This window comes from Octopus sinensis, linkage group LG16 (assembly GCF_006345805.1).
Source record: "Octopus sinensis linkage group LG16, ASM634580v1, whole genome shotgun sequence".
Lineage (NCBI taxonomy): Eukaryota > Metazoa > Mollusca > Cephalopoda > Octopoda > Octopodidae > Octopus > Octopus sinensis.
This window is the reverse complement of record NC_043012.1, coordinates 54,043,452-54,055,951: the sequence shown is the minus strand read 5'-3', so window position 1 is coordinate 54,055,951 and position 12,500 is coordinate 54,043,452. Positions and strand designations below refer to the sequence as shown.

Below are 12,500 nucleotides of genomic sequence, written 5' to 3'. Positions count from 1 at the left end.
CATCTGTTTGTTGTCTACATCACCTGTCTTCGTCTTTTGCTTTTTTTTTTGTGAATTCTCCCCCCTATATATATATATGTATATACAAGCAAAAAAGCTATTTCTAAAATCTAAGAGATGAACTAGCATGTAATGGACTTACTGCGAGTTTTTTAACCCAAAAAGAACATATCCTCTAGCTGGTTAATGATGTATACCTGCATCAAATACATTGGGAGCAGGGGAGCGCACCCCTACCAATTAGCGACAGGAGCAGATTACTAGTCTGGTTTCGGGCTATTTCTGCCTCTCTTCGGTACTGGACACCTCATCTGTTCGCAATGTATATAAATTCAAGCGACACACAGTCACTGATTTTGCAACAAGTAAAATGTACTAGTTCTAAAATCGCTCTAAGAGATAAACGCAGTAGTTGTATTACAAATTAATATTCATAGCCACTTCAACATGACTGTCCCGTTCGAACGGACTTTAATGCGATTTTTTTTAATACCAAGAGGACATCTCTCTAACGATGCATATCTGCATCCGATATATATATATATATATATATATATATATATATATATATATATATATATGTATATCACGTGGCCAACCATCGCTGGTCCCAATGCGCTTTGCATCGTTTTAGCCATCGGATGACGCCACCCTGCTGACTAGGCGAGCAAGTCAGCACTCCCTCTGATCGAAAGGGGACGGGAAAAACGTGAAATGACACAACACGCTGCCCGGTCTGGAAAGCGAACACACACTGTAGCGATCGTGAGTGCAACAGCCTAACCACTAAGTAGGACACGTCTCTTCGCGCACGTACACACACACATACACGTATATATACTACTATACATATATGAATGTATATACATAAATCCAAATACACACACGAGTTTACGCTTACAAACTCACACCCACACACTCAAGCACACACAAGCACCCCCCCCACACACACACACACAAACACACAAGACATGGTCGACACCAGTAGAAATTGACTTCACAACGCAAAGACATAAAACAAAAAGAAGACGTATCTGATGAAATTCTTTAAAGCAGTGAATTCTTACAACCGTCAAGTCAGAAATGTTTGAGTGACGGCATAGACAATTAAATAAATCCTTTCAACTTCCTTGTTACACATTTTTTCTTACCTCGCGAAATATCAAAGGCTTTGTCAACTGTGGAGCAGGTGTAGCTGGGTGGTAAGGAGCTTGCTTCCTGACCACATGGCTCCAGTTTCAGTCCCACTGCGTGACACCTTAGACAGGTGTCTTCTACTATAACCGCAGTCGGTCGACCCAAAGCCTTGTGACTGGATTGTGTGTCTGTGTCTTTGTCTCTGTTTCTCCTCCACCAGCGCTTGGCAACCGGTGTTGGTGCTTTTACGTCCTATGACTGAGCGGCTCGGCAAAAGAGACGGATTAAATAAGCACCGGGCTTAGCATAAAATTCTTGATTTTGTTTTCTACACAGTACAGTAGGGTCAATTAATTGGGCACCGTCTGTGAGGAAAATAGCACTATGACATTGATACATTCAACTAAAAAATTTTCTAGGCAGTGCACCAGCATGGCCGCAGTCCAGTGATTTAAAGAAGAGATTGGTAGGATTTGAACTCAAAATTTTTATAATTGAAGGTTTCAAGAAATATAATTTGCCATTCTATCAATTCTGCAAAACCGTCGGTCTTTACAGGAAATCTATTAGAATCTATTCTCTACGCGTGTTGTAGCGCTTTAAGTATTCAATGATATCGAAAACTTAATCTCTTCCACACGCAATATTTATATTATTCTCAAGACAATTGGCTGATAAACTATGGAACGAAATCAAAAATATATTCTGTTTCAGATACGTTTATAACATTCATATTATACAGAAGACAATTGATTGATAAATAAACATATCATGTGTGTGTGTGTGTGTATATATATATATATATATACGTATGTATATATGAATGTATATGTATGATATATATATATATATATATATATATATATATATATATATATATACGTATGTATACATGAATATGTCTGATATATATATATATATATATATATATATATTATATATACATACACGTATGTATGTATATTGAATATATAATATATATATACGTATGTATATATGAATATTATATGTATGATATATATATATATATACATACACATAAATACACGTATGTATATATGAATATATATATATATATACGTATGTATATATGAATATATATGTATGATATATATATATATATACATACACATAAATACACGTATGTATATATGAATATATATATATACTGAATTAGAAGTACACCATGTATATATACGCCTGTGTGTGCGTGTGTATATATCGTCGTCATCTTTGGCTGTTTCTCGTATCCGAGCAATCCAATTTCCCGTAGTAGAACGGTTTCTCCATTTTGATGTCAGTGGCGACTAAGAAGGCCTAATCTCGTGCTAATTCGACGAAAGCAGAGGTGGTAGCTAAGAGATAGTAGAAAGTATGTGATCGTCTCTTGCGTTTTTTCTTTTTTTGTCAACTTTGCATTTTTAGCTCGTTTTCTCTTCTGATGGTTTTTTTTCTTTTATTACTTAAAAAAAATATCAATGGTTGTAGTAGGCTTCGGTTTGTCATGTTTTTGTCTCACTTTCAGCCATTTTGAAGACTGATTTTTGCTGGTCTTCGTGACAGCGAAAAAGATAACCACATGGTCTTTTCCCGACTGTTAAACAAGGAAATCTGTCTTCTTTCCTCTTGAGTACGTCCTAAACACCGCAGTCGATGTGTCAACATCATCGATTATATTGCTGGTTTTTTCTCATTCACCAGTTGCTGTCGATGTGGTTGTTCTAATTGATGGGACAACTACAAAACCATCAGAGTTTTGCTTTGATTTATGGAAATACGCCAGCTTTTCGAGGCCCGACGGCAAAGTCCTTCTTTCACAACAGTATAATACTCCTTTTTTGCTATAGGCACAAGGCCTGACATTTTGGAGGCGGAGTTAAGTCACAAATATCGACCTAAGTATTTTACTGGTACTTAATTTATTGAGCCTGAAATTATGAAAGGCAAAGTCGACGTTGGCAGAACTTGAACCCCGCTCAGCATTTTGGCCGGTGCGCTGACAATTCAGCCATATGACGACTCCAGTTACACCATCAGTTTCGGTTTTTTATGGGGTTAGATATTTGTTTTTGTTATATATGTATGTGTGTGTGTGTGTTATCTTTTATCTTTTACTTTACTGTGGTCATGATGGGGCACCGTCCAGAAGAATTTTTAGTCGAATGAAGAATCGACCCCAGTATTACTTATTCGTTTCCGGTTTCTTTTATGCCGAAATGTTAAGTTATGGGAAATATTAAGTTACGAGCAGGCTGTTCCGTTCATCGGATCAACTGGGACCCGCGTCGTCGCAACCGAGAAATAGATAGATAGATAGAGAGAGAGAGGGAGAAAGAAAGAATGAGGGAGAAAGAAAGAAAGAGAAAGAAAGAAAGAAAGAAAGAGGGAGAAAGATAGATAGATACAGAGCGAGAGAGAGCTTCTAGCTATGGCTTTATAAGCGTAATCGAACTGTAGCGGAATGATATTAAAGATAGATCATGCAGTGATTCCTTTCCATTCCTTATAATTATTAAAGTCAAAGACCATGACACGCCCCAAATCTCTTTTCGAATATTTTGAAAAAGAATGTCGAAAATTTAGAGAAACTCATGATATACATAATTCAGAATCACAACACATAAATACACTGCAACAAAATCTCTGTTGCTCAACAGGCTCTGCCCTCTTTAACATTGTCCCGAAACAGATCAAAGAGGAAAAGGATCCCATTACCTTTAAGTGGAACCTGGACAAATTTCTTCAAGGAATACCAGATAAGCCATCTATACCTGGATAAAACTCAATCAATGAGAACTCCCTACTCGAATGGATCATGATACCACGAAACTTGACTTTAAAAGGATTTAGCTAATCGTATCAGGTGGTGCTATTAAGTTAGACATGGTCGGACCAAGTGGAGGCACATGGCCTAGTGGTTAGAGCAGTGGACTCGCGGTGGGGGGGATCGCGGGTTCGAATCTGAGACTGGTCGATGTGTGTGTTTATGAGCGAAATACCTAAGCTCCACGCGGCTCCGGCAGAAGGTAATGGCGAACTTCTGCTGAGTCTTTCGCCACAACTTTCTCTCACTCTTTCCTCCTGCATCTTGCAGCTCACCTGCGACGGACCGGCGTCCCGTCCAGGTGGGGAACCTATACGCCGAAGAAACCGGGAAACCGGCCCTTATCAGCCAGGCGTTGCTGGAAACATATCTTTGGTCGAAACATATTTAAGTTATCTAAGTTATCTAAGACACAGACAAAGGAGTTAATATCTTTGAAAACTATATTCTTTGTTATGCACTTAACAATTCTGTCTCGGTGAGAGCTGTAATCTATTTTCTTTTTACGTCAAAAAGTGAATATACTTTGGAAAAAAGCTACATTAAGTGTCCATCACATTATAGTGGTTCCTTTCATTTGACTCTACATTGTGACTATGTTATTAGAAATGTCGAGGATATGTTGAAAATAAGATGTATATAACAAACACTTTAATCAAATCCGTAGCTATTGAAAGAAACTGATGGTATAGTATGTCCACAATAGGGTCAAACGTAGCTACGTGGTTAAGAAGCTCGCTTTCTAACCGCGTGATTTCGTGTTCGTTCCCACTACTCAGTACATTGACGCACACACACACACGCACGCACACGCATGAAAGCACATATGTCTCCGCACACACAACGCAAACGCACACATGCATGCACACACGCGCGCACGCAAACAAAACGTACATATACCTCCACACACAACACCGCATACAAGCACACACATACACACGTACATACACGCATGCACACACATACATACACGAACGTAAATACACGCATACACACACACACGCACACACACATGCACATACACATACACGAACGCACATATAGCTCCACACACACACCGCACACACGTGCACACATACATACACTTCTGCACTCACTCACACGCTCATACACACACATATCCACACGCACACACGAACACACGTACACACATACATATATACGAAGAGAAAGACCGACAGAAAGAGTGACACAGAGAAAGTAGGGCACACACACGCACCCATACACATGTCCACACATACTTGTACTTGTACTTGTGGCGACATTCACCCTGGGCGGGTTGAGTCGGCTTCTTCTACCATCCTCGAGGTATCGAAGAAGTTTCGTGGGAATATGTGGACTTTACAAGTGGTCCCCAACAATCCCGCATATAGAGACATCCTGTTTGCCGTAGATTGTCCGCAGACACAGGGACAGAACGACCAAGGAGCCGCCGGTTGCCGAAACCGACACACCGAGGATTTTCACCAGAGCCCCGTCTGCCGGGTTGTGGCCCTAATACCACTCGGTGTCAGACCAATCCGCCTTGGGTGGCCCTACCAGGAACCGAAGTTGCCGACGGCATGGCTCTGACACTACCCGTTGCCAGCGTCCCCACCACGGTGAGGAGCGGATGGACACACATTCGACTCCGTCTACATACAAATGCCAACGAACACACACACACGCACACACATACACACTTCAAATTACATCGCAAACACCCTGTGGATATCTCCCCCACGGCTTGACAACTGGTATCAGTTTGTTTACATCCACCAAACTTAGCGGTTTGATAGAACATTCTGATAGAATGAATGCCAGACTTTAGAAAATAAGTACTGGATTCGAACAGGCTGAAAGAAGTAAAAGATATAAAAATTTTATTCTACAAATTTCTTATATTCTTTACTCTTTTACTTGTTTCAGTCATTTGAATGTGGCCGTACTGGAGCACCGCCTTTAGTCGAGTAAATCGACCACAGGACTTATTCTTTGTAAGCCTAGTACTTATTCTATCGGTGTCTTTTGCCGAACCACTAAGTTACGGGGATCTAGACACACCAGCATCGGTTGTCAAGCGATGTTGGGGGGACAAACACCGACATACACACACACACACACACACACACACACACACACACACACACACACACACGCACACACGCACACACACAGACACACACACAGACACACACACACACAGACATATATATATATATAGTTTATCCAAACATGAAAGCACAAAAAACACTACAACTCGAGGACGTGGAACAAATATAGTATTATTGGACGCTCAGGAAAGAAGGAGAGTTTAACGTTTTGAGCGGAGCTCTTCGTCGGAAACATAGGAGAAGGAAAAATCCAGAGAAGGGAAGACAGAGGAAAAAAATCGCCAACAGTACACACGCGGTCACATTATACGACGAGTTTCTTTCAGTTTCCGTCTACCAAATCCACTCACAAGGCTTTGGTCGGCCTGAGGTTTCAGTTGAACACACTTGCCTAAGGCGCAACGCAGTGGGACTGAACCCGGAACCATGTGGTTAGTAAGCAAGCTACTTACCACACAGCCACTCCTACGCCTGATGTAGTTTTAACAAACCTCACTACACTTTGCTATGTACTTTTTCTTTTTTATATCAAAGTTCAGTACATTAAGTTGGATTTGAACCCAGACTCTCACCGAGCAAATTACAGTCACTGTCGATTCGGAGAAATTATTTCAATAATTTATATACCACACTTATGTGACATGTTTATTTCCCATTGATGTATTTATTATAAGAATAACATAAACAATATAAAAATTGGTTTCGAATGTTGGCACGAGGCCAGCAATTTCGGGAGAAGGGGGTTCATCGATTACATTGATCCCCAGTGTTCAAGTGATACTTACGTTATCGATCCCGAGACGATGAAAGGCAAAGCCGACCCCGGTGACATTTAACTTCAGAATGTAAAGACGAACAAAATACCTATTTCTTCACTACCCACAAGGGTCTAAACACAGAGAGGACAAACAAGGACAGACAAACGGATTAAATCGATTATATCGACTCCGCAAGGATGAAAGGCAAAGTCGACCTCGGCGGAATTTGAACTCAGAACGTAGCGGCAGACGAAATACCTCTGAGCATTTTGCCTGACGTACTAACGGTTCTGTCAGCTCACTTAAGCAATATAAATATTGTGTTTATTCTCTTACGGATTTTGGTCACAGCTTTGCGATCATGCTGGAGCACGCCTTCAAGGGTTTGTGTCAATTATATGGAGTCCTTAGTGTTTTGTATTTTACTCAGAATAAGAGACAAAGTTGACCTGAACGGAAATTGAACTCAGAAAGCGAGGATACAGAACGAATAACGCAAAACATTTTATCTGACGTTCTAACGACTCTGCCAATTCGCCGCCTGATTATTAAGTTATATATATATATTGCTGCGGAATACTCAGACACTATTTCTTTTTTTTTATTTTGGTTTGTAGGAAGGCGCTGTACACATTGCCTTTGCAGTTGGTTTCCGTTGAATGAACAACTGGAGAAATCATCGCCGAAACCGACGGAAAATCCATTTACTTTTACATTGTGGTACATGTTCCTCACAGCCTTTCATGGAAATACAGGTCAAAAGCTCCCTATTATGACTCTTAAAATGACATTGTTTCAGGTAAATTTAATTTCCAACTAATTCTAAGGAACGCGCTGATATCCAAACTATCAGGAAATTCTTAATTGACCGTAATTTTATAATGCATTATAAGAGCAGATTAATTAATAGATTCGGTATGAGTAATTACACGTAATTGACTCTTACGCACTATAATGCATTATATAATCATTGCTATGTATTTACTGACAAGCCTACGGCATTTGTTGTAGCTACTGAATATCTCTAAACCACGAGGGAGCCTCGACACAGTCACTCGATGTGCTAGAAATAGCAGCAAGATGGCAGTTCAGTGACGATCAGCAATGAAAACTAAACCAAAATGACTACTGACATTTCATTCAAAACCAGTTTAACAGTATGAACGTATATTAAAAGGATATGTCTTTAAAGCAAACACATTTTGTTTTTTAAAAATAGAACTTAAAAATTTGATCAATATGCGTAAGAGTGGCTGTGTGGTAAGTAGCTTGCTTACCAACCACATGGTTCCAGATTCATTCTCACAGCGTGGTACCTTGGGCAAGTCTCTTCTAGTATAGCCTCGGGCCGACCAAAGCATATGTGTGGATCTATCTACCTATCTGATATATATATGTGTGTGTGTGTGTGTGTGTGTGTGTTGAAGGTTGAAAAGGAACACACGAGTTGATATGTATAAGGAATTTAAGTCAAGGTAGAACATGCTAAAATAATTTTATCATGAAGAACGTTTTAGTACCGGTTTCAGACTTTGCGACTTTTTCAACTTAGAATAACATATGAAAAGCAATTAAATTGTAGAATAATAAAATGAAATGTTTTTTAGAATATTTCCATAGTTTTTCAAGTGCAAGGAACATTTTCCTTTTTTCTTTGTCTCTCTTACTTACTCTTCTGAAAGAGTGGTATGGCAGTAATAGGATGTTGGTGGAATCCTCTTCAATGGTCAAGTGTCATACCAGTCCCGCATTTTTATTATTTTTTCTCTTCTTCTTCTTCTTCTTCTTCTTCTTCTTCTTCTTCTTCTTCTTCTTCTTCTTCTTCTTCTTCTTCTCTGCCTCATCCCTCAGCTACTACTGCTGCTTAATCAATCAAAATCAAGGACTCCTATCAAATATTAGGACTGCTACTACCTGCTACCAAGCCCCCACAAGAATAAAAAAAGAGAGAGACAGACAGAAAAAAAGGGAAATGTCCCTTGTATTTGAAAACTATGGAAATATAAAAAAAAAACATTTCATTTAATTTTTCCCCAATTTCTTTTCATGCTTTACCTTAAGCTGAAAAGTCGCAAAGGCTGAAACCGGTACTAAAATATTCTGCATGATAAAATTATTTTAGCATTTTCTACATTACATTATTTTCCTTACACATATATATATCCAAAATGTGACCGCGTGTGTACCGTTGGCGATTTCTTTCCCTCCGTCTTCTCTTTCTTGGATCTATGTTTCTAACGAAGAGCTCCGCTCGAAGCGTTAAATCCTCCTTCTTTCTTTCCTTTCCAGAGCGTCCAATAACACTATACTTGTTCCACGTCCTCGCGTTGTTGTGGTTTCTCTTTGTGTTTTCATGTTGAGATTAACTTGATATATATAGATATGAAATGATGATGATAATAATAATAATATCTCATTCGGCTCCATGCGACATAAAGTTTCGCAGTCTTCTAACAGAAATCTGCGTCGTTTAGGTTCAGATTACCGAAGGAGAACTACAGGAAATCCAAGATCGCTACTGGAAAATGGGCCACTACTGGTCAAAGCAGGTGGAAGGGAGATCAATATAGCAGCGGCGTCGGTTTACATTAGAAAGGAGATTTTCGTGGACCGCATGGCTAGACAGGAAGCTGTTGGGGGGGTCATGATATCTGACGGGCTTTTGTGGGGACTTGGAATCTGACCGGAGTAAGGTCGGCAAGAGTGTATGTGTGTGGTCACATGATGACGTTAGAATACCTACTATTGAGTGCCATTTTCTTTCACTTGCCTACTCACTCGTGTGTGTATAACGTAGTGCAACATGGCACTGCAGTGCAGCAAAATGCTGTTTAATCTCTCAATCGTTCGGAACTCATTAAACAAATATAAATATCTTGGTAAGATATATAGCATCTGTAAGAGTGAAAGATAAATTTTATGCTGAGTTTTATTTCCGGGTATAAAGTGAAACGGGAGACGGTTCCAGTTCCCTCTTCGCTCTGGTCAATTACTTTAGCTTCCCGCTCAGCTCATTTATAGTTAACTATAAAATGTTGCTGACAGACTTTTATACAGGTACGTTGGTCAACCAATGAAGTAACTACATCTTTAAAGAGTATTATCTTTTACGCAGTAATTACAAGATTTTTATTTGCAGGTATATGTAGGTATATAGATGGTACAGACTCATTACGAATACAGCAATCGATGCAGTGGTTATTTTGGTAACAGAGTTTCTTAGAATTTTTAAGTACTACACTGGGTAAAACACTGGCATATATATATACATATATGGTAAATGCTGAAATAGTACTACAGCTTAGACTACCACACTATTTTGCATTTCTATAGTAGTGAAACTCCGCTCTCCTGGAATCTATGGTAAGTGCCAGATTAATATAACATACGATAAGCAACAGTGCTACCTTACTATAATCTACGTGGGTATAATACTGTAACGTGCTATAATCAAATATTGCATTAATATTACTGTCTATAGTACCAAACTATTTTACACTTTTAGTGTAGTTCTGCACGATAGGAAGGAACCTGTTGTAAGTGCCAATTTACTATAACCAATAGTGCAACCTTACGGTAAATTAGTACTGTCTATGATTGCATAATACTATAACCCACTTAATCAATAGTGCCACACCGCTATAATCTACATTTAGAGATTATCAAAACTATTTTAGCCTATAGTGTCAGAATACAAAATTATTAATAGTTACTCTTTTACTTATTTCAGTCATTTGACTGCGGCCATGCTGGAGCACCACTTTTAGTCGAGCAAATCGATCCTGGGACTTATTCTTTGTAAGCCTAGTACTTATTCTATCGGTCACTTTTGCCGAATCGTTAAGTTACGGGGACGTAAACACACCAGAATCGGTTGTCAAGCGATGTTGGGGGAACAAACACAGACACGCCAGCAAATACACACATACATATATACATATATACGACGAGCTTCTTTGAGTTTCCGTCAACCAAATCCACTCACAAGGCTTTGGTAGGCCGGAGGCTATGGTAGAATACACTTGCCCAAGGCGCCACCCGGAACCATGCGGTTGGTAAGCAGCCTACTTACCACACAGCCACTCCTACGCCTATAGTTCTATACAATAAATTTCACTTTCAGAAACAAGTTATGGAAATTCTAAAGTATCAAAGCAGGTTTTGTAATGAAAGTTTTCTTTATTTTTGTGGTTGAGGTTTATTCAGTACCAGCACGACCAAGAAAATCTGGAACCATAAAAGGTTTTCACGAAACTGAAAAGAAATTCTCAAAAATTTGACGCAGTAATTATCGAAAGAGTAAAAAGGACATACCGATTATTCCTGACGCTTCTTTTGAAAATCCTTTGCCAGAAATCACGAAGAAATCCAAATAACCTTCATTTGGTGCCATCTTAGATTCCAAATTTCTTCTTATGAGCAGTTTTTGGCCTTTAGAAATTCCAAATTCCATATATTTGCCTCTGCCATTTATGCCCAACGTCGAGCTGGATGACGTCACACCTGTCTCGTTATCCCATGTAAATATATGGTTGTTAAAGGTTATTTTGTGCGGCGTGACAGTTGCGGTCATGTGAGGAGACGTAATATATATTTGGCCAATATATGTTCTAAGAGGTCTGTCTGGTTTAAAACGGCCTTTGCCTTCGACTATTTTGGCGGTAATGTTAATTCCTACAAAACCAAAAATAGAAATCTATGTGCAAATGACAACTTAGAGATTTTTATTAAAAAGTCAGATAAGCGACAGAAAAAAATACTTTTTCTCTGAAAAAAATTTATAATATTTGCATCAGATAAGATTAATGCAAGTTCAGTGAAGGTTATTTTATAATTATATTGGTTTTAATCTTGGACTGCGGCCATGCTGGGGCATCACCTTTGTATGTGCTGGATTTAAAATATAAAACACATGAAATAATATTTGAAATCAATAATTAATGAGAAGCTTAGATGACAGAAACTGCTGTGACATCAGACTTAAATTATTGTCTTATTCTGGTATGTTGAGAAAGAAAAATAGTACTTCGGTACAGTGACAAATGTTAATAGCCAAACGAGCCAACGAAAGAAAGAAATTTCTTAGGATAGCTCAATTTGGTAGAAAGACAAGGCAAATAGCCCTCAAATCACAGCTGGCTGTCTTAAAAAGAGCTACAACTAAAGACAGATCATATAATGTAGTATTAGATATGCAGTTTAGTTGCTTCTAATTTAGGCAAAATGTCAGCAGTTTTAAAGAGTGGGGTTTAGTCGATTATAATGCTTCGATTATAACGACCCTGGGCAAGGTTGGGCATGAGAGGCCCTAATGGTTCTGCCAATCCACCACCCTAAAATTATGAATTAAAATATCAGATTTTTATTGTATAGTATTTGACATACCCTATCTGCGTCTCTTTCTTTTCTCTCTCTCTCTTCCTATCACTTAATATATATATGTATACTGTTTTATTAACGCTGCAAAAACATCACAAAAGCTACTAATCAGAGTTTCATGTACTCGCTCGTCGGGCAGTTGTGATCAGGAATAGAATAGAATTTTATCCTATTCTTGATCACAGCTGCCTGATGAGCGGGAACGTGAAACTTTGAGTAGCATTTCTTGTGATACTTTTGCAGCTTTAATTAAAAAAAAAAGAAGCATATTACTCTACCTTCAGTATTCGAGCACTTTCCTTCCGTGTG

General features: G+C 38.8%; 1 protein-coding gene across 1 annotated transcript in view; it reads right to left on the bottom strand.

Moving 5' to 3' along the window:
• Positions 1-12,500, bottom strand: part of LOC115220456 (inter-alpha-trypsin inhibitor heavy chain H3-like) — a 244,046-nt gene that overhangs the window by 1,361 nt on the left and 230,185 nt on the right. The window contains exon 12 of the mRNA XM_029790584.2: positions 11,127-11,486. Coding sequence (XP_029646444.1) covers positions 11,127-11,486 — 360 coding nt within the window. The remainder of the gene's footprint in view (positions 1-11,126; positions 11,487-12,500) is intronic.